Below are 23420 nucleotides of genomic sequence, written 5' to 3'. Positions count from 1 at the left end.
ATATAATGGGAATCACATCTGTGATTTTAAATTTTCCAGTAGTCAATTAAAAAAGTAAAAAGAAATAAGTGAAATTAATTTTGATAATGTATTTTATTTAACCCAATATATCCAAAATATTACCTTTCCACCTGTTAATCAATATAAAACTTATTGATAAAATATATTAATTTTTTTCCTTACTGAGTCTCACAGCACTTATTTCAGACCAGCCACATTTCAAGTGTTCAGTAGCCACGTGTGGCGAGTGGCTGCTATGTCAGACAGCGCAGGTCTAGAAATATGCAGATATTAGCACTAGGAAGGTGGGCAGGGCAAAGGGAGCCAGAAATTGAGCAACAAAGATAAAGGAAGAGAGAGCAAGAAAGTTCTTTCTGGAATTCAGAGGTTGAGGGCAGAGCCAAAAATACAGTGAGGAACTGCCTGGAGGAAGGAGTAAGAGGAGAAGGGAGAGAGAGTGGGCAGGCAGGGCTGTGGGAGAAAGCCCTGGGGCTCTGCAGTGGCAGCCAAGAGCCAGGTGGGGGCAGAAGAGAGCTGCTCTGATTCCACACCAGGGGTGGATCCAGAGGCGGGAGGGAACAAGGGAAAGAAGATCTGTTATGTGCTGTTCATGTGGGCCTGCTATGCGGGTACCCTGGGGCTTCCATTCCGGAGGCTGTGAATGGAGACCCGTGGCCATGTGGCCGACCCTGGGAGCCACGCACATTCTTTGGAGCTTAAGGGAAGTGGGTTCTCAGGCGCCTTCAGTGGAGAAGCCCGATGACCCGGCTCAGGGCCTGGACTCTGGCCTGAGAAAGAGAAAGAAGGGAGGCTAAGTTGTAAGGCGGATTATGGAAAAGGGAGAGAGTTCTTCCAGTATTTTAGTGTTAAATAAGGCAGCAACGCTTAAGTGGTAGAAAGAATACCATTCTTTCATCCAGCTGTGGGACCCAGAGCGAGGTTAAGACAGACAAAGGCCCTAAGTCCCGAAAGTATTGTGGCATCCCCTCCTCTAATACGCCACCACAGAAGAAGGCTCTGGAACAGTTTCGAGTTTCCACCTTTGAAACATCAAATTTATCCCCAAATCAGTTGGTGGTGGGGTAGGTGGGGGTGCTCCAGCTCTGATGCGCCCTTCCTAGGCCTCTGCAAGACAAGGTACGAACCAGATGATCTGTAAAATTCTAGATGAGAGGGTGCCAGGCCAGAGGACAAAGTCCCAGAGCACAAGGAGCCTTCTGGAAAAGGCACGCAGCAGCCCCTCTGCCCCGGCAGCTCTGTGGGTGTGTGGAGCTGAGCTTTCTGGTGTGTCCCAGGTGTCCTGAGGGAAGGAGGGACTGAGGGACAGGTTGGCTTATCCCCTTGGCCACCCCCAAGGACAGAGATGAGAAAGACAGGTGGACGTGGGGCCCAGAGAAGGGGACAGTGAGGGTCATTCTGTTGTGTCCCCCCCCCATACACACACAGCATCAGGAGAGCCTGGGGGCAGCGAATCGCAGGCCACTCCCCTCCAGATCAGCACACGGACTGAGGGACAGTGCCCTGCATGGATGAACTTAACCAACCCATCCCCTCACTGCTTGACATTTAGGTTGTTTCTTGTTTTTTTTGCTATTACAAGTAATGTTGGAATTTTGCATTTTTTGACCACTTGTGAAAATATTTCTGGTATCATAATGTTCCTAACTGGATCAAAGGGAAGGAGTATTTATTTTATTTATTTATTTTTTTGCCAGTGAGGAGATCAGCCCTGTGCTAACATCTGCCAATCCTCCTCTTTTTTTTTGCTGAGGAAGACTGGCCCTGGGCTAACATCGTACCCATCTTCCTCCACTTTTTGTGGGATGCCACCACAGCATGGCTTGCCAAGTAGCGCGTTGGTGCGCACCTGGGATCCAAATCGGTGGACCCCGGGCTGCCACAGCAGAGTGCGCGCACTTAACTGCTTGCGCCACTGGGCCGGCCCGGAAAGGAGTATTTTTAAATTGACTGATAAATGCTCTCCAAAAAGGTTACAGCAAATTCCACTCCCATCAAGAGTGTATGAGTGCCCCACAGCCTTGCCATTTAGAGCGTGTGAAATGTTGCATAGCTTTTAGAAGAAACATAAGTTATTATTGTTTTAATTGCTTTGACTATCAGTGAGCTTAAATATCTTTTTATAATTTACCAACTGTTTTCTCCTGATCAATCATTTAAACTTTTTTTAAAATTGTGACTTTTACCATATGAAGGTTTTTCATTTTTATTAGTCAGCTCTGTCAACCTTTTCCTTTATACAGCTGTCCCTCGGTATCCACATAGGTCACTGGATGCTCAAGTCCCTTATGTAAAATAGCGTGGTACAATGAATGCAGTCAGCCCTCCGTATCCCGTTTCCGTGGATTTCGCATGCACAGATTCAACCAACCGCGGATTGCATTTTTGAGGTAAACCTGAGGATAAAGAGGGTCGACTGCACTTTTGGATTTCATGTCAAGCTCAGAATTTTACAAGAAAAAGGCAAGTTGCAGAGAAGTATGGGTACATTTACCTCATCTTTAGTAAAAAAAGGAAGTATGTGTATTCAGGTATATATACTTAAATGACTATTTACACAGAAAGATCTGGAATGACATTTTAAATCAGGGGTTCTCAAATTGAGCGAGCATCAGATTCATCTGGAAGGCTTGTAACAGTACAAGATACTGGACCCATCCCCAGTGTTTCTGATTCAGCAGGTCTGGGGTGAGGCCCAAGAATTTGCATTTCTAATAAGTTTCCAGGTGAAGCTGCTGCTGGCTGGTCCCTGGACCACACTTTGAGAACCACTGTTCTGATCTAGTAGAAGTAGCTGCCCATGGGAAGTGGGGTTGAAGAATACTTTTTTTTTTTTTTTTTGCTTTATTAACTTCTGCCAGGAGCAAGAATTTCTTTGATAGCTACGAAAAAAAATAAGGTCTTTAAAGATTTGCATGTGAAAGCACAAATAAGTACAGAGTATTTTACAAATGCAAAGCATTATTACCAGGCATTTTGTAGGGGACCGGTTTGAAGATTCATCTCTGCTTGCCACGCAGTAGTATTGTGATTGATTTAAGGGCCCAATGCACACCTTGGAATTTCACCTAGAAATGTACTGTGCTCAGCAAGCTGCACAGACAGTAATTTAGGAGCAGAGGAAGGACTTGTGCCCAGAGAGGGTGTGGGGAAGGGGGGAGCAGAGAGGAGGACGAATCTCCAGGGACGGTCTAGGTGAGACAGACAGATCTGGGCTCACATCCCAGCTTTGGGCATCTCATTTCCTCTCTGAGCCTCAATTTCCTTGTCTGTAAAATGGGGATATTAAAACACCCAGTACTTTGCCTGGTACATAGCAGGTGCCCAGTAAATGGAACCCTGGAAAACTTTGCCCCCACTGGCCGTGGTGAGAAGCCCGGATTGTCCAGCCCACCTGGCTCACCTTGCTCAGGTGAAGCCTCTCCTCTCACCATCACAGCAGCCCAGGTCAGGACCCAGCCCATGAGAGAAGACCCCAGGTTGCTCTGGCCAGGAGCTGTGTGGGGCTCCCACACAGGTGGGTGTCAGGTTCTCAGTTTGCAGCAAGCAGAGGGAGGGCTCTACATACCCCAAAGGAGATGTAGGCGCCCAGCAGGCTGCCGGCTATGGTGGCGTAGCCTCCGGTCATGACAACGTGGATTTCAGAGAGCGTCATGTCTGCCAGGTAGGGCCGGATCAGTAGAGGAGCCTCGGTCTGCAAACAGGAAGGACATCAGAGAGCCAGAGCTGGCCAGGCCTGCACGGGCGCCCAGGGCATCCCTCTCCCTGGGAGTGGGCAGGTCACGGTGAGTGCTGGGGAGCCCAGGAGGAGAGACAGCAGGGCAGGGTGAGGACCATGGTCTGGACTTGGCTGAGACTCGTTCACCCCCAACTCTCCCTCTCAGCCTGATAATGCTCCCCAGCATTGAGTGCCTACCATGTCCGAGTGCCCCACGAAGCACCCCACATTCGTTACGTACAACTTTCTGGGAAAGAAGTGGAAAATCCCCATTTTCCAGGAGAGTAAACAGAGAATTACCTCTGTTCATGCAAAGGGCCGGAAGCAAATGTAACTCCAGGCCTGAGCTTTGAATGAAGCCATGGGGGAGCCAGAAGAAAGGAGCTGGGGTGTTAGAAGGTGTATTATTCAGGGTATCTGGGGAAGCCTGGAATCAGTCAGTTATTCACTCAGGGAACAGTTATTGAGCACCTGCTATATTCCAGACTGTTCTATAAAATAGGGATACAGGGTAAACAAGATAAAGTGCCTGCCCTCAAGGAGTTTATATCCTGGGAGCAGTGGAGGGGAGGTTAAGGGAAGAAATGGACAATCTACAAGGGACCAAGGAAATAAACAAGGTAATTTTAGATGATGATAAAAGCTGTGAAGATACGTGAGAGAATGCGTGGTGGTTAGAGGGTACTTAAAATTGAGCAATCAGTAAAGGCCTCTGAGGAGGCGACATTTGAGCTGAGATCTGAAGGAGCCAACTATTCAGTTTGGAAGCACAGCATTCCAGGCAGAGTGGACAGCAGGGGCCCTGAGGCAGAGCTAAGCTTGGGAAGCTCGAGGATCCATAAGAAGGCCAGTGTGTCTACAGCAGAATGGGTGCAGCGTGGCTGAAGATGAAGGAGGAGTGCAGGAGGGCCAGCCAGGGTAAGGAGTGGACTTGTTTAAGTCGGGAGTGACGTGATATGACGTGTTTTTAGAGGGTCACTCTGCGCAGGTGTGAAGGATGGATAGTAGGAGCAGGAGTGGGAAAAGGGAGAGCAGGGAGGAGGCACGGCAGTGTCCAGGTGAGAGATAAGAGTGGCTCGTAGAAAGCAGAAGAAGGGCAGCAGGGTGGGCCTGGGTGTGAGATGAGGGCAGGGCTGGCAGGACTAGCTGACGAACTGGATGCAGCCAGCAGCGAGGGAAGCAGAGGAAGGAAGGATGACTCCTTGACTTTTGTCTGAACAACTCCGTGGATGACGTTACCATTCACTAAGAAGGGAAAGGCTGGGGATGTGCATGTGTCTTAAGGGAGGGAACCTAGGGGTCTGCTTGTTTGGACTTAGCATAGTAAATTTGAGATGCCTCTTAGATACCTAAGTGGAGGTCAAGGAGGCAGTTGGATATGTCAGACTGGAGTTCAGGGGAGAGGTCAGGACTGCAGAGTGGGACTTGGGAGATATTTAAGGTGTTTAAGCCACGCACCTGGTGCGATCCCCTGGGAACAGAGTGTGGACAGAGAAGAGAAGAGAAGGCCCAGGCCCATGAACATTGAGGTTGAAATGACGTTGCTAATCCTCTAAGCCTCCCCATCCTCACCTCTTGGGGGAAATGAAGCAAAGACCTAGGGGTCTAGATCAATTTGTTGCCCAACAACTTGTCCAGAGTTAATTTACCCTCGGAGCTCCTCACATCACCCAGTGTCACATTCACCTAAAATTTGTATTTTCTCAGCAAAAACCATTGATCACATTTGCAGCATTTCATATAAAATAAATGCTTTTGTATTTCAGTATCTTTTTCTCTTTTGCCGCTTTATGAACATCCTAAGGTATTTTGGACAATTTATCTGAGAGCACATCTGTCTTAATTGGCTTAAAAAAATGGAAAACAAAAATCTTTAAAATCAACACACTTGCACCATAGCAAAAAAAAAGATGCAAATATTTTCCAGAGTTTCCTAAACTGTCTAATGAAATATGCCATAGATTGGCAAGTGTATCTTTTGGTGACTCAAATGTTGGGCAGTTGGGCCAGGATCCTGGAACGGTCTCCAGTCTCACTCTCAGGAGGGTTGGGCCTTCTGAAAAGGACTCGGGACTGATAGTGCCTTCAGAGTCACATTTATTTGGCAAATACATTTCCAGAAAGAGGGAGGGGAAAAAAAGACAAAATGATGTCGTGGAAAGCACCCTGGTCGGGAAGGAGAGAGCCTGAATTCAAAGCCTGGCTCACCTTGTGGGATTTGGCAAGTCATTCCTACCCCTGAGCCTGTTTCCTCATGTCTAAAAGAGAAAGCCAAGTGCCATCTATAGGGTTTGTGGGTCTCTGAGTTAATGAAGACAGCCTAGCCTAGAGGGGTAGGAGGTGCCGGACAGAAGCCAGATCCTCCCTGGCATGACCCGGGCAAAGAGCGCAACCCCAAACGGAGCATCCCTGGGGCAGCAGCCTTTGGCGACCCTGGGGGAAGGTTGAAATGTCTCTTCCTCTGACTAACTTAGAGCTCCAGGGACCCAGGGCACCCGCCCTTCTTGGAGATGCTGCTGATGAGGTGAAGGGCAGGAGGCTGCAGGACCCACCTGGCTCACAAAGATGTTTCCAGCCACACTCAGGGTCTCAGTGGCTGTGGTGCCCATGGTGACCTGCATCAGCCAGGCGATCTAGGAGGAAGCAGTGTACTCTTTGGGGGCTGGCATTAGCAAGCCCCAGAGTCAGAGAGAGTCAAGGGTGAAAGTACCTTACAAGCGGTTTCTTTCAACTCCCAACCCAGTAAGGACTCCCTCGTCTACATTTCCCCCAAAGGTCCATTTATCATCTCCTTCCACATCTCCATTGACAGGGGCTTACCATCCGTGAAAAAAGGATTCCTTGGTCAAATATATTTGAGAATTGCTGTACACACACACATTGGAGATTACCAATACATATTAGCTTAGTAAAGGCTCTGAGAAGTCCTGCCCAAAACTTGTTTATGTTTAGCCTGGTGTCTAGTCTAGCTTCACAAAACTATTTGACCAGGGGATCCCTATCCTAGTAGTTATGTATTAACCTGCCATGGAACTAGAATTTCGTGAAAAAGGCTTCGGGAGACACTGTTCTGTCAGGATGAAATCTGCTCACCTGGAATTTCTCTCCACTGCGGTACCTCTCAGGAAGCCCTTTCCCTGATCTTTCTTCCATAAGTATTTGAGTCAGCTATCCTACCCCTAACCACCTCCACTCTGGCCTTCTCTTTTCCAGGCCCATTGTCCCTCCTTCCTTCAACCATTCCACGGAGGGTTTGGTGTCAGGCCCTTCCCCTCTCCCACCGAGGGTTCAGTTTGTCATAGTCCCTTGGTTGAACACGTTCTCCAGACTTGGGGACAACTGCCTCCCTCATGCCACGCACTGTGCGCTCTTAACACAACCATGGGTGGTTTTGCATTTCTGGCAGCCACCTGATGGTACTCGTTTATTCTGGGATCAATCAGCTAAAACCTCCGAATCTTTTGCCAGGTCCAGCATTGTCCAATGCTATCTCCTTCATCCTGGTTTTGTGCACAGATTTTATGAACATAAGCAAAGGATTTGACATTAACACCAGCTAAGTCTGACCAATGTGGCCTTCTGCTCCGGTCTCTCAAGATCTTTTCGGTATCAATTATCTTTTCCCCTAACACTTCTTCTCAATGTAGCCTCAGTTATGCAAACCTCTCTCCCACAAAGACCGCATTGGATTTGGCGCCATTTCTCCTTAGTATCATGACAGGAGACTCTGTGACAGGATGTTTGGTTAGCGGTAGACTCTGAGAGGGTGTAGACCCTGGGAGCAGGGGATTCTGGGAAGGTTCAAGCTCTGAGACCAGGGGATTTGGGGAAGGTTTGGGCTCTGGGAGCAAGGCCTTCTGGGAGAGTGTGAGCCCTGTGAGCAGGTGACTGTGGCAGAGACCAGGCCGTGGACATTGGGAACTCACCTTCAGGATCACCCACTGCATGAGGCCCACGTAGTAGAGAACTGACATGACACAGCTGAAGAAAATGATGATGGGAAAAACCTGCGGGAAAGAGCATAGGCCCTGGGTCAGAGGCAGGCAGGTGGCAGGGTCCCAGGCAGGGCCTAGACGACTCCAGACAGCCCGCTCCGTCCAAGGCCTTGCCACTCAGAGGCCTGAATTCAGTGTATGGAATCATAAGTGTCCCACATGTGGGGCCTCTCTGGAGGCGCTTCTGTTCCCTGTTCCCCTCTAAATATTGAGCGTACACCCAGTCACCCCTGCCACAGGTGAGGCCTGTACTGTGGCAGAGAAGCAGGCCCTGAGCCCACCTCTTTTCATCACCCGCTTCTTTGTCTGTAAAACGGGGATAAAACGCCCACCTCTCGGGGTGCGAAGGTTAAAGGAGCCGGCTCAGGGCCTAGCCCCTTGCACAGTGTCCGTCCTCCTCCATGAGCTCAATCCCTGGCCCGTGGCTCTGCCTTAACCTCCCTCCTGAATTAGAGGCCCCTCATCTTTCCAGTGTTTTACTTCCACTCGATGCCCACAAGCTCAGAATTAGACTCACTGTGGACCTTCCTCCTGTCACCCTGTCTCCCATTACCAGGCTTTTCACTTCTCTTACTCCAAGCCTCATCAATTCTTCCCTCAAAACTTCCCTCGCATCCATTCCCTCGTCTCCAGGGCCACGGCCCCACCCCACTGCTGCCTCCCCGCAGTCATTGCAGCTGGGAACGTCACCCGATGGGACACAGGCACGGTCTGGAGAAACCCTTTTCCTGCCCCAGACTCCCCCTGGCTGCCTGGTGCTGGACACACCCCCAACATGAGGTGGGGAGACAGATTCTGCTCCCCCTTGGAGTAAGACGCAGAGAGGCTCACGTACTGTCTAGACTGCTTGTCCAATGTATCATGCGAGGGACTGTGAGGCCGCCTGGCAGGGCTGCAGAAACGGCCCAGGCCAGGAAGGAGAGTGCCCAGGGCGGCGGGACCCAGCTGCAGAATTGAGATTTTCTCCTGGCAGCAACCAAGAGATGTTTTCTGTCTGTGAGACGGGATCTTTGGTGGAAGAGAAGCTGTGTTTTGGATTAAGTGGTAAACTGTCTAGGGAGAGCAAGTGAATGGAAGAGAAGAGAGGTGACCTCTGATTTTCTAAAGTGCCTCATTTAATACTAAATAAGGTTCCTGAGGCCAATATGATCTCCCAGCCTGGGAAACACCCTTGGGGCCTATAGTATGTGAGATGGCAGAAGACAGGACAGGCAGCTCAAGACAGTGCTGCTGCAGGAAGAGGGAGGGAAGTGCCATTAGTCCTACTATGTGTCTACTATGCAGTCCTACTATGTGCCAGGTACCCAATGTGTGGTGACTCATTGATCCTCAAAGCAACTGAGGTAGAGGTAACCATCTCCACTTCACAAATGGGGACACTGAGGCTGTGAGATGTTGATTACCTGCCCAAGGTCACACAAAGAGACAGAGTACCTCCTGGCCACTAAGCAGGTTGCCAAGGCCCTGCCATGACTCTGCAGAGGTTTGCCCTGGTGCCAGTCCTAGAACCTCATTTCTCTGTCTTCAGGGTCAGCATTCATCCCTCCAAAGGAGAGCCTTAGCCCAGGCTGTAGCTGCCCCGAGTAAGTCTTGACCACTGCTTTGTGGAAACTCACAGCAGGCTGGTCCTGCTAGTATCAGGGCTTCCCATAGCTCAAAGGACATGGAACTTCCAGCTCCTCTAGGATAGCAGTTCTCAAAGTGTGGTCCCTGGACTGGCAACATCACCTGAGAATTTGTTGAGATTGCAAATTTTGAGCCCCACCCCCAGAGTTTCAGATTCAGTAGGTCTGGGATGGCCCTGAGAATTTGGCTTTTCCAGATGTTGCTGGTCTGGACACCACACCCTGAGAACCACACCCTCTGAGCAAGTGTCATCTCCTTAGGAGGAACAGGCTCTGAAGGCAGGACTAAACCCACTTGGACATGGCCCTCCTGCTTCCTCTCCCCGCAGGGAGCTGAGCCAGGGCTCCTGATGACTTCCTGAGGCTGTCTGGGCAAACCCCCACAACCCCAGCCCCCAGGGCCCAAGCACTGCAGACAGAGCCCTGTCACAGCTCCAGGCCACGATAAACCACAAAAACCCTAGCTGGAAGATTTCTCAGAGGTGACTGCTGCCGTGTCCACCCCACCACCACCATTACTGGAAAGCAGAAGAGACTTGCTCCAAGGCCAGATAAACTGGACCAGCCTCCTGATTTCCTGCTCACACCATCCCTTTGCCCAGAATGACCTCAACACTCTGCCCGCTTATGCCCCTCTCTGCCTGTCAACGTCTCCTTCAGAGACCTTTGCAGATGCCGCACTCTTCTAAGATCTCTGCTGGTTCAATTGTCCCATCTCCCTCCTTTCAGCACCCCACCCCAGTCCATTTACTTCCCATTCCCTCCCCTGAAAATTGTGCTCACTAAGGTTCCCAGTGACCCCTTAGTTACTAAATCTAATGGCACCTTTCAGTCCTTATTTGATCTTCTTTTTTTTTGCAAAATTTGGCACTGTTGACCATTGGGGATTATAGAGGCTGCATCAGGAGGTGAAGACGTTTTCTTCACCGCAGGGGTTCCTCAGGGAGAACACTGAGTAGCCCTGCTGAGCCTAGTAAGCGGGTGCATGTAAGTGACAGCGAAGGAATGAGTAGGCATGTGCTCTGGGGTCAGCCAGACTCAGTGAGGATGTGGGAGCTTGTGGGGAGGCGTCCTGTGGGTGGAAAGTCACTAGAAGGGAGAAGGAGCCAAGGTAGAATGACTAATCAAGATGATATAGCCAAGAGGTGGCTGCCACGTCGACTGTGCTGGACTCCAGGCTAGGGGTGTGGAGGGCTGAAGAAGCCCCAGGCAGAGACTCAACTTCCTGGAGAAGGGATGAGCTGGACTGTGGCCCAGCAGGAAGCAGCTTGGATTCTGAAAATCTAAGTGAGCTCAGAGGAGACTTCCCCAGGCTGACATGGGCCAAAGGCCTGGGACTAGGGCCACATGATTCATGGAAAGAGCAAAAAGAAAGCTCCTGAGTCTTCTACTCGACTCAGCACCAACAAAGCCACCTTCCCCTAAAGAGAAGTCCCAAGGGGGCCGGCCCCCCGGCATAGCGGTTAAGTGCTTGCGCTCTGTTGCTGGCGGCCTGGGTTTGGATCTCGGGTGCCCACCGACACACCGCTTGTCAGGCCATGCTGTGGCGGCCTCCCACATAAAATGGAGGAAGATCTGCACGGATGTAGCTCAGGGCCAGTCTTCCTCAGCAAAAAGGAGGATTGGCATCGGATGTTAGCTCAGGGCTGGTCTTCCTCACAAAAAAAATAAATAAATAAATTTAAAAAAAAAAGAAAGAAAGACAAGTCCCACGCTTGGCAAGTGTGCGTGTGGGCATGTGTGCGTGTATGTGTGAGTGTGTGTGTGTGTGTGTGAGATGTGGTGGTGGGGGCGCATGTGTGAATGAAATTTTGTGATTAGTGAATCTTGTGAGAAAGGGAATTCTGTGGCTATGGAGCATTTGTCTTAAGTCCTCCCTCTTCTGACATGTCTGAGCTAGGAAGGCTACTGGCTAATACACTGACCAGGAGTTTGTCCAAAGGACAGGCCTCCTGGCGTCCAGGAAATGGTTAGTATTTGACAGGGAAATACTGAGGGTAGTTAATGAAAAACTCACCTCCCTTGTTTTTTCTCTGTTTACTGAAGATCCAATCTCAAACTCTTTGGCAACCATGAATATGTTCCAAATGTATCATTATTGTTGTGAGGGATGAACTTATATTTGAAAGGGAGGGATGATCTCACTGACTTCTACTTACAGTACAAAGAAGAAAACGTCACTTGACTGGAAGTCCAACAAGCCAGTTCTAGCGCAGCTCTGCCCTAACTCACTGGGTGACTATGGCCAGGTCACTGCTCCTCTCTGGGGCTTGGTTTGACCACCTGTATTATAAAGGGGAGGCCCAGAGATCGCTGAGCTCCCCCCTAGCACTAATGGTCTATGAATCCATGGTTCTAAAGGGCGACTCGGGTTGAGATGCAAGTAACAGGTGCGTGCTCATTCTTCCGGAAAGGGAGGAATGATGGGAGGACACGTGGCTAACACTGTTGAGGGGGTTGACACGGCAGCAGCCAGATGATGCTTTCAGTGCTGGAGTGGGAGAGAATTGGTGGAAGCTCCGGGGCACAGCCACTGCTTGGCCCGCCTAGCACACCTTCCCGGCTTCTTTTGGTAACAAAGCATAAATTTTCCTTTGGAACATCCCCACCCCACCCCAACTCTCAGCCCATGGGCTCCAGGTTTGGCCATGTATCCTCCTTGACTACAGTTCAGGGATGGTCATATACTCCAAGCCAGGCCAAGAAGAGCCCACTTCTGGAGCTAGTGGAAAACAGGCTCGCTGGCTCTCTCTCAACTAGGATTGCCAAGTTGGTTGGATGTAACCCTGGTACATCTTTGCCACCGCCTCAAGAGAGCCTGCCCAAGACTAAGACTAAAGCTAATACTGAAAACACAGAACCAGGACATAAGCAAGGCAGACCCCAGATGATAATGAGTACCTGGATCCAGCAGGGCCTGAAGCCCCTGGATTTCTCAGTCATAGGAATTAATCTTTTTTTTTTTTTTTTTGCATAAGTCAGTTTGAGTTGTATTTCTGTCACTTACAACTGACTAGCTCAGAAGCTAAGCACCCTGGTCAGAAAGTACAGCCTGGACTCCCAAATGTGGCCCCCTGTTATGGCTGGGAGAGACTATAGATCAAAGGGTCCATGCCATCACTGTTTCTTCCAGGCAAGTGTGCTATCTGTCACTTGGCCCTGCTCCTATACTAGACCATAAATACTCATCTGGAGCACAAAGGCACCCTGAAAATGTAGCTAGCTGCAAGTCCTACAAGGAGTTGTCTGCCTTATTTTCCGTGATGGGGGGTTAATAGTACCCACCTCTCCTAAGAAATGCTCTTTCAAATGATGACTTTCTGAGGGTCGCTTCTGTTCAATCAGAGCACGTCACCCCCTGGCTTCAGGGGTGAGCGTGAGACCCCAGTCGCTCCAGTTGCAGTATCCCATGCCCTGGCCTCAGCGATTGGTCCAAGAATGGTCACATGATCCAAGGCAGCCCCATCCGACTCCTGCCCCAGGATTTTTCTAACTTGGGTTGGCAGAAAAGAGTTTCCCCCATTCTGGGTGATATTCTGTAAGGATGGGCATCTGATGTTGCTGGGAGCCGGGGGAAGATCTGGCCTGAGAGAATGAAGCTGACACCCTGGGATAAGCAGTGACATGAGACTGAGCGCTGTGGTCCTGGCAGCTGCGGGGCCTTGGTTCTGGCCCGCACCAGCTCTATCTGCTTTCCGGTTTGTGAGTCAAGAAATGGCCCTCTCTCTTTCCTCCTTTTCAGGCGAGTTTCAAACAGGTTTCCATCACTTACAACCAAATAGTCCTAAAGAATACTGTTTTATTCTAAACCAGAGGAGAAACAAACATCGAAAGTCTTGGGCCCCTTTGTCACCACTGCCTACCAAGGAAAGGGCTCTGACTTCAAGGCACAGAAGCTAATAAGTGAGAGCTTTGGACCTGGGTTCCAATCCTGCCTCTAACACTTACTAGCTTTGTGAACTTGTGCAAGCAACTGGATACTGAGCCTCAGTATCCTGGTTTGTGAAAAGGGGATAATGACAGTATTTTCCCCATAGAGCTGCTGTGAGGCTGAAATGAGTGCCTGGCACATAGTCCTTGCTCCATAACTTCCTTACCCCTCCCACTTTCCCTAAGCTCTTCTTCTCTGTTCCACCAAGATCTTAGGTTTAGAGGGGGACAAAATTGCTACTAGTGGCCCTGATTCTTGCTGCAAAGCCTGTGTGTAGCTCCCGGCTCTCGAGGGTTGGGAAGCTCTGGCCCCCGCTGGAGAGGTTTGGAGAAAGAATTGTTTAGCCTTGGTCTTGGGCCGAAGAGAAAGCTGCTCAGGACCACGCAGTCATGGGAACGGTGGCCCAGCCAGGGAGATGCTGGCTGTGTGGGAGCCCAGCCCAGAGCCAGGAGCTCACAGAGCCAGACCTTCCCCACAGGCGCAGAGGGACTGCCCATGTACACAGAAGAAGCATCATTTATTCACTTCATTCATTCAGCAAAGAGCAATGTACCAGGCACTGGGCGGGGCTTTGTGGGACTCAGGGTCAGTTAAAGGACACAAGGATGAGTAAGACCCAGGCCTCGCCATCAAATAACTAAATGCAATCACAATGGCAACATGTGGAATCAAGTGATGACCTTCATACGAGTCGTCTCTCAGCCCTCTCCCCAACCTCCATTCCCTGAGGTGACCTCTCTTCTGGACTATGGCAGCCTGATGGCCCTGGGTCACCATTTGGGTGTCAGGGAGCCTCCTCGTAGGTCCCCTATTCCAGCATCCGGGCTGTAACTCTTCCTATCTACTGTTGACACGATAACTGTCCCAAAGCGCCAGTCAAGTCCCTCCCCGCTCAACAATCTTCAATAGCTCCCCATTTCACAGGGGAAACCCAGACGCCGCAGCCTGGCGTTCAAGATCCTTCAGGACACAGCCCCGCCAAACCCACACCTCCCTCAAATAGCCTACGCGCCTGCCTCTTAGACATCCCAGCACTTCCTCGCCTCAATTCTTTTGCCCGTGCTGTCTCCCCTTCCTGCCTGTCTCCATGTGTCCAGATCTTTCCTGTCCTGAAGCTCCATGCCAAATGCCGCCTCCTCAAAGAGTCGTCTTCACAGGCCCTGGTTTAAACAATCTCTCTCTCTCTGACTCCCCAGGCACTTTCCTTTGCGCCAATTGCACTTGAACCTGGCTGCCCGGGGAGGTTGAACTACAGAGTGTTGTGTGTTTGTCTCGTAAAGTGTGAGAAGCTGCCGGCCACCATCTCTCTGCTGGGTGGACACAAGAAGTTACCCTGGAGCAGGTCTTCACTGCTCATCCCTGACACCGGGGGTGGCCCCTCCTGGGAAATGCACATGTGGAGGGAGAAGCACCCCCCTTGCCCTAACAGAACGGTGTGGGGGCCCTTTGGAGGGGGCTGACAGAGGCTGCCCCTCCCAACCCCCTCCCTACACAGAAGTGGTCTCAGAAACCTGATGGACAGATTAGTCCTGGGGTACAGAAGACTCCTGCCAGGACAGGAACCTGGTCCCCTCCCCCTTCCCTCCTAGGACTCACATTATAAAAACTCTTTGGCCGGAGTGGACATTTTCCAGAGAGTTGCTGGCACAAACAGACACCAAGACTCCGAGAGGACCTCACCACGAGTCAGGGTCAGGGGTGAGCAGGAGTGTCCAGACGCGTGATCCAGCTTAATACCAGCCCAGAAGTTCATGGCCCAACCCATGGCTCAAGCCAGAAGCCTTCGGGGCCCCACACTCCCAGCAGGATAGGGAGGCTCTGGGAAAAATGGCCAGAGAAATGATAAAAGCAGAAACCTCCAGAACCTACACATAAATTCTGTGCAGCAGCCCCACCGTGACAGTGGTCCAGGACACACTGGAGTGGGCGGCACTGATTCCCATCCATGGTGCTGTGGCAACAGCAGAAAACTGGGACCAGTGAATGGGTGGGCAGGGCCCCGCGAATGGGTGGGCAGGGCCCCAGGTCTCTCTCCACCTGGCATTTGGAAATGGAGCTGAAGCCTGGAGCGGGCCTCAGTGTCCTTAGACAATTTGGGTGTGAGGCAGGCAGAGGAGAGCCAAGAGTTCTTACTAATGGAGGCATTCAGGTGCTTGGGCAGACAGCTGGAGAAAGAAGAAATACAACCACAGCTCCATTCAGAACTGTGAAGCAGTCACACCACAGCATACTCAGCAGAGGCTGCCTTATTTTATATTAGGGTGGGGGCTCTACCATTACACAATAAGGCCTTTCAGCCTTTATCTCAATTTCCCACATAACATTTTGCACTGTGGTAGATGCACAATAAATTTTTCTTGGAAGGAAAGGAGGAAGGAGGGTGGCCTGTGAAAGGCCTTAAAGGAGGAGCATACTACAAGGCTCATTTGAGCCTAAGGATTCCTGGAAACTGTCCTTTACAGATCTAGGGGCCCTGCAGCTGTCGGAGGCTAAAGTGGCAACAGGTGTTATCCCCATGCCCTACCCTCTCTTCTTGTCCTCAGCCTCCCAGCAATTCTGTCATTGGAGTATTCATTTTTAAGGAAAAGAATGCAGATATAGCTTAGTTTTGCAAATTTTACAAAATATAGTGAAAACATGTCACCAGGTGAACACATTGCCAGGGCCCCTCCCAGGACCCAAGGCTTAAGCTTAGCTTCCAGAACCCAGGCTTCGCCCGCAAGAGCTCTCCCTCTCCACCAAGGCCTGGTCCCCATGGCTTGCTCGGACTCCCCACTAGCTAGAGCTGCTGGGTAGCAGCTGCTAAAGGCTTCGTGAGCCAAGAGTAGAGCTGACCTGAAAGGCAAAGACATCCTTGACCAGAGCCTCCCCAAACACGAAGCTAGAGCCGGCCTCCGTGTAGCTCAGGAAGATCTGAAAGAAGAAAATGGACGAAATGAAATCCCGGAGTGAGGCCAGGGAGGGAAGGGGGCAGAAACAGCGGCCGGAGAACCAGGCTGGGGTGAGCTGGAGGGGGCTCGCCTGCTCCGTGGGCCTTCCCAGCAGCCTGGGGGGAGAGAGGGACACCAGACCACAAGCCCTCTTGGCCCCAGGCAAGTTGGCCCAAGGATGCAGTCCCCTGGGCCCTGGGCCTTTTCAGAGGCTGAGGCACCACCTGGCAATGTGTGCCGTTTAAAGCGACATTCATGGGCTCTTGCTCCTTCTGAGCACATTCTCCAGAAGAGACAGCTTTTCAATAAAGCTTAAAGAAATACTCTGAGATGAGAGTTGTTTGGACAATGAAGAAGAGACAATGGAGGAAGCAAGACTGTGAGATACGTGGAGGAGGCTGTCAAAGGGCGTGCCTTTTGTGCCTGCCCACTCCCCTCGCTTCCAATGGCACAGCCCCCATCCTGTCCCCATCCTAGGCTCGTGGCCTTGGTGTTTGAATCCGGCCACACTTCTACAGGAGAATTATATTTAGGTCCTGAAGTTGCATTGTGACTGCAGGGACAAGTCATTTCTCTTGTCCAGGGCTCAGTTTTCCCATCTATAAAATGGGGATGTGACCAGAGTAGCAACTCTGTCTTCCTCCGCGACACCCTTGCAGATGCCGTTGGCGCAGCCAGCAGGTGCGCACAGAACCAGGGCACATTCGGGATTTCCCCTCCCTCGAGATCTCCCTCTGCAGAGCACATGGAAATGCAAGGTGGTGAGAGGGGGTAAGTATAGGGTGAACATGTGCCCTCCATAATTTCTGTTTTAAAAAGTAAATCATGGGGCTGGCCCAGTGGCGCAAGCGGTTAAGTGTGTGCGCTCCACTGCGGCGGCCCGGGTTCGCCGGTTCAGACCCCGGGCGCGCACCAACGCACCGCTTGTCAGGCCATGCTGTGGCGGCGTCCCATATCAAGTGGAGGAAGATGGGCACGGATGTTAGCCCAGGGCCAGTCTTCCTCAGCAAAAAAAGAGGGGGATTGCAGATGTTAGCACAGGGCTGATCTCACAAAAAAAAAAAAAAAGTAAATCATGATGGTTGCACAACAATGTGAAAGAACTTAATCACACTTAAAAATGGTTAAAGTGGCAAATTTTGTATTATGTATCTTTACCCCAATAAAAAAGATGGAATTAAAAATTATAACTTCAACAAATTCAATGTTATTTTTAAACACACACACATACAAAGTAAATCATTTGTAATTTTTTTTAGTGCTTTTAACTATCATAAGTTCTACATCACTGATGACTGCTGAGGGCCATGGTGCCCAGGGGCCCGGAGAACCTCCTTGTTCTGAGATTCTCTTCCATATCATACCTAGCCTCTGAAAGGACTGCTCTGTCTGGGTAGGTGGTACCAGGCCTGAGAGAAGAAGCCACTGCACTGCCCAGCCCCCAGCTGCCCACCTGGTCTAGGGCCCCAGTATATACCCACCATCCTGGTCGCGATATCTCTCTATGGTCTCGTCACCCTCCTCCCCCCAAACCGAGAGGCTTCTCCTCTATTCCCTGGCAATGAAAGATACCCTGGCCAGCCAGGCCCCATGTACACACCTGGATCTGGTCGCCCAGCCACTGGAATGCAATAAATCCTGGTTCTGTTCTGATGATGAAGAGCCCAAGTATAAACTGTAGCCCAAGGCCCCAGGACACAGCCCGCCAGGATACCTGCCATCCGATGGAAAGGTTCTGGTGAGCTCAGCTTCTTGGGGGACCCACAGGGAACAGGGTAGGGTGAGAGCTGAGGACACGGGGCTGCTGAGGGGCTAAGGGAGTTTTGGCCTGTCTGTTGGATGGGGGCTGGACCCAGCCAGAGGTCTGGGCCTGTTGCCAATGGTCACATCCTCCTGGAGTTCAGAATAGGCCATGTTCTTGGCTGCAATGGGCCTGGGAGTGTGGGCAGGAGTGGGGCAAGATCTAACCAAGTGCCCACGTGAGACTCGACCAGCCTTGGCGTGCCATGGCACTTGCTCCTCCGTCATCACTAAGTGGATGGAGCTGGAGTTGTGGCCTCAAGGTCTGGCCTCACTGTAACCTCTGTCTGTCTGGACCCTCCCCCTTTCCTCCTCCCTGACCCCTACTCCCTTAATGGCCCCCCAGCAGAAGGGAGCTGGACTCCTAAGGGCTGTGGCTGCCTCTCAGCATTTCATGATTCTTTAGCAGTGATCCCCAAATTCAGGATCTCTAGGAGACTTGGCTGGAGCCTGGGGGAAGGTGTTAGCCACACTATGAAACAGGGATGGGTCCTGTTATCACAGCATGGATGGATGCCAAAGAGGCAGAGAGAGAGAAGGGGCTGAGGCCCACTCAGCCTGACAACCAAGTACTCACTGCGTGGTGATGCTTTGAGCAGGCGAAGAGGAGGCTGATGAACACGCAGATTCCTGCAAAGGATACTAGCTGCTCTGGCCGCCGGGAGGTGTCCAGAACCAGCCACAGGACCAGGCCTAGGAAAGCAGCGAGGGCTAGACCCCTGCAGGGGAAAGGCAGAAAGCCATCACCCTCAGCATCTCCCCAATCCACACACAATAGCACCCAGGGCCCCAGGGAAAGAGTGCTTAGGGACGATGGGAGGAGAGAGAGCTGTGTGACTGGGGCAGACCACCTAGCCTCTCTGAGTTCAGCTTCTTCATTGGGAAAAAATGAAGCCAAAGACCTCTGATTTCTCAAGGGTTGCGGAGAGGACTAAATAAGAGGATGTGTGTACTGAGCTTAGCACGGTACCAAGCATATGGCTTCATCAAGGGGCGGAAATTGTCACAGCTGCAATCATGCTCAGCTCAGCCCAGCCTCTGACCTTGCTGGAGCAATGGGGGCTTGTGTGGCCCAGAACTCAGCACTACGGGCCACGGGCTCTTCTCCCCAAAAGCCCAGAAGCAATGATGTCAATCTGGATCGTTGAGTTAAGCACCTGAGACCAAGGACTAGATGCAACCTTTACAGCAACGCTTCCCTCCCTGGGGCTGGAGTTTGCTTGACCAGGAGGCAGCATAAAGTCTTCGAGAGCCCAGGTCTGGGCATTGGGTGCTCAAGGTCTGCCCTGAGCCGATCATCAACTCCCTGGGTACCACTAACGAGAGCAGTGTTCACTGAGCACCGCTTATGTGCTGGGAACTATGCCCAGAGCTGAGAGACATACGGTTACCGCCTTCATTTCAGAGAAGAAGAAACTGAGGCACAGAGTGTGAGATGACTTGCCCATGACCACCCTTCTAGAAAGCAGCAGAGCTGAGCTTTTAACCCAGCCATTCTGGCAGCAAAGTCTATTCTATAACTAGTTCTATACACGGTCACCAGCTGTTAAGAGGCTGACCCAGACCTGAACTCAAGCAGGCTACTCCAGAGTTTACTGTTTCTTCCTGCCCATGTTTCCCAAACTCCTCATGTCCCAGTTCCATAGGCACAATTTCTGCCTCGTTTCTGGGCCACCTGTACATCTCTTTACTTACTATTTTTCTTAAAGCTAATTCATTTGATAAAAACTTAAATGCATGTGTTTTTTTTTTTTTTGGTTTGTTTTTAACAGCTTGATGAAAAGTATGATTGACATATAATAAACAAAACATGTTGAAAGTTTGGTAAGTTTTGACATATGTAGACTATACACGTTAAAACTACCACCACAATCAAGATAGGGAACATATCCATCACCTCAAAAGTTCCTTCACGCCCATTTGTAATTCCTTCCTTTCTCCTCGTCTCTAGGCAACGAATGATGCATTTTCTGTCACTAGATTTGTTTGAATTTGCTAGCATTTTGTGTAAATAGAATCATACAGTGCGTATTCCTTTTTGCCCGACTGCTTTCACTCAGCATAATTATTTTGAGATTCATCCATGTTTCTGCACGCATCAGTAGTTCATTCCTTTTTATGGCTGAGTAGTATTCCACAGTGTGGACATACCACAATTGGTTTATCCATTCACCTGTTAATGGACATTTAGGTTGTTTCCACTTTTGGGTTATTACAGGTAAAGCTGCTATGAACATTCAAACATTCATGCCAAGTCTTTGTATGGATAGACACTTTCATCTCTCTTGAGTAAATACTGTAAGTGGAATGGGTGAATCATATGGTAGGTCTAACTTTTTAGGAGACTACCAAACTGTTTTCCAAAGTGATTGTACAATTTTACATTCCCACTAATGGTACATAAGACTAACTCTTATAAGAGTTCCAGTTCCTCCACATCCTTGCCCACACTTGGTATGGTCAATCTTTTGAATTCCAGTCCTTCTAATAGACATATAGTAGTATCTCTTTGTGGTTTCAATTTGCATTTTCCTAATGACTAATGATGTTGAGCATCTTTCCATGTGATTATTTGTTGCTTATATATCTCCTTTAACCAAATGTCTGTTCAAATCTTGAGCCCATTCTTAAATTGGGTTGTTTTTTCTATTATTGAGTTTTGAGAGTTCTTTATATATTCTGAATATAAGTCCTTTGTCAGATATATGATTTGCAAAACCTCTCCTTGTCATGGCTTGTCTTTTTATTCTCTTAACAGTGTCTTTTGAAGAGCAGGAGTTCTGAATTCTTATAAAGTTAATTTATCAATTTTTTTACAGGTTATGATTTGGGTTTTGTATCTAGAAATTTTTACTTAATGCAAGGTCACAAAGATTTTCTCCTATGTTTTCTTATAGAAGTTTTATAGTTTTAGGCTTTAAATTTAGGTTTATGATCCATTTTCAGTTAATTTTTTTATATAATGTAACGCATGGATCAAAGTTTTTTTTTTTTTTTTGGTGAGGAAGATTGTGAGGAAGACTGAGCTAACATCTGTTGCCAATCCTCCTCTTTTTGCTGAGGAAGATTGTCCTCTATTTTGTATATGGGACACTACCACAGCATGGCTTGATGAGCGGTTGCATAGGTCCACTCCTGGGATCTGAACCTGTGAACCCCGGGCCGCTGCAGCGGAGCACACAAACTTAACCACTATGCCATTCGGCCGGTCCCTCAAAGTTCTTTTTTTTTTCCTGTTTCCTCCTCCTCCTCCTTTGCTTCTGCTGTTGCTGCTGCTTCTCCTTCTCCTCCTTCTTCTCCCTCTTCTCCTTCTTCTCCTTCTCCTTCTTCTTCTTCTTCCTCTTATTCTCCTCCTTCTGCATATGATTATCCCATTATTCTAGCACAATTTGTTAAGATGATTATCTTCTCTCCACTGAATTGCCTTGGCACGCTTGTCAAAAATCAATTGACCACATATATGTGGATGTATTTCTGGACTCTCTATTCTGTTGCATTGATCTAGTTGTCTGTTTTGATGTGGATACCACATTGTCTTGATTACTGTGGCTTTATAGAAAGTTTAAAGACAGGTAATTTAACTTCATCAACTTTATTCATTTTTTTCTAAGTTGTTTTGGCTATTCTAGTTTCTTTGCATTTCTATATGAATTTTAGAATCATCTTATCAATTTCCACCAAGAAAGCCTGCTATAATTTTGACTGAGATATTATTAGAATCTATAGATTAATTTGAGGAGAATTGCTATATTAACTATACTGAGTCTTTTGATCCATGAACTTGGTATATGACTCTATTTAAGTCTTCCTTAATTTCTCTCAGCAATATTTTGTAGTTTTCAATGTACAGGTTTGTACATCTTTTGTCAGATTTATCTTTAAGTATTTGATATGTTTTATGTTATTCTAAATGGCATTTATAATTTTAATTTATGCTGGTTTGTTGTTAGTATATAGAAATATAATTGCTTTTTGGTATATTGAGCCTGTATCCTAAAACCTTACTAAACTCACTTATTAGTTCTACTAGCTTTTTTGTAGATTTCATAGGATGTTCTATGTAGACAATCATGTTGTCTGTGAATAAAGACAGCTCTACTCCTTCCTTTCAAATCTGCATGTTTTTATTGCTTTTTCTTACCTTATTGCACAGTCTAGAACTTCCAGTGCAATGTTGAATAAAAGTGGTGTGAATAGACATTCTCATATTGTTCTTGATCTCAGTGGAAAAGCATTAGTCTTTCACAGTTAAATATGATATTAACTGTAGATTTTTGGTAGCTGCCCTTTATCAGGTTAAGGAAGTTCCCTTCTATTCCTAGTTTGTTCAGAATTTTTTACAGGAATGAATGTTGAATTTTGTTAAATACTTTCTCTGTATCTATTGGCATTGATTATTTGGTTTTTATTTTTAGTCTGTTAATATGATACATGACATTGATTTTTTAATATTAAACCAACTTTTGATTCCTGGGATAAACCCCACCCATTCATGATGTATTATCCCTTTTATATATTGTTGCATTTGGTTTTCTAAAATTTTGTTAATAATTTTTACATCTTTGTTCATGAGGGATATTGGTCTGTACATTTAATGTGAATATTGGTGTAGGGGAGGGGTAAATCTACCATCTTGCTATTTATTTTCTATTTGTCTCATCTGTTCTTTGTTCTTTTTCCTATTTTTCTACTTTCTTTCAGATTATTTTTTTTAATTTTATTTATTGTTTCCCCCCAAAGCCCCAGTAGATAGTTGTATGTCATAGCTGCACATCCTTCTAGTTTCTGTATGTGGGACACAGCCTCAGAATGGCCGGAGAAGCGGTGCATCAGTGTGCGCCCGGGATCCGAACCCGGGCCACCAGCAGTGGAGCATGCGCACTTAACTGCTAAGCCACGGGGCCAGCCCCCAGATTGACTATTTTTTAAATGATTCTCCTTTATCTTTTTTTTTGTTTGTTAGGTATGACTCTTTGTTGTGTTCTTTTAGTGATTGCTTTAGCATTTATAGTATACATCTTTAACTTATCACAATCTACTTTTAAGTGATATTACACTACTTCACATGCAGCATAAAAAACACACAGCAGTATAATTTCATTTCTTCCTTCCCAGCCTTTGTGCCCTTGTTGTTTACTTCTACGTATAATATAAACTCCAGATACATTGTTATTATTCTTGCTTTATAAGTTGATTATATTTTAAAGGGATTTAAATAATAAGAAAAATAGTTGTTATATTTATCCATATAGTTACCATTTCAATGCTCTTCATTCGTTTGTGTAGATCTAGGTTTCCGTCTGGTATCATTTTCCTTCTGTTTGAAAAATTTCCTTTAACATTTCTTGTAGTGCAGGTCTGCTTTTTTATGTCTGAAAACTTCTTTCAGCTTTTGTATATCTG

At 48.3% G+C, this 23420-nt stretch overlaps 1 protein-coding gene across 1 annotated transcript in view; it reads right to left on the bottom strand.

The window, feature by feature from the left end:
• SLC28A1 (solute carrier family 28 member 1) overlaps window positions 1-23420 on the bottom strand; it is a 45360-nt gene that overhangs the window by 10922 nt on the left and 11018 nt on the right. Inside the window, exons 6-11 of the mRNA XM_058542528.1 lie at window positions 18595-18736; window positions 17818-17931; window positions 16123-16200; window positions 7663-7743; window positions 6289-6369; window positions 3587-3712 (exon numbers count right to left, since the gene is read on the bottom strand). Coding sequence (XP_058398511.1) covers window positions 3587-3712; window positions 6289-6369; window positions 7663-7743; window positions 16123-16200; window positions 17818-17931; window positions 18595-18736 — 622 coding nt within the window. The remainder of the gene's footprint in view (window positions 1-3586; window positions 3713-6288; window positions 6370-7662; window positions 7744-16122; window positions 16201-17817; window positions 17932-18594; window positions 18737-23420) is intronic.

Source organism: Diceros bicornis, chromosome 5 (genome assembly GCF_020826845.1).
Source record: "Diceros bicornis minor isolate mBicDic1 chromosome 5, mDicBic1.mat.cur, whole genome shotgun sequence".
Classification (NCBI taxonomy): domain Eukaryota; kingdom Metazoa; phylum Chordata; class Mammalia; order Perissodactyla; family Rhinocerotidae; genus Diceros; species Diceros bicornis.
Note: the sequence above shows the minus strand (reverse complement) of the source record. Positions and strands in the feature narration are given on the sequence as shown.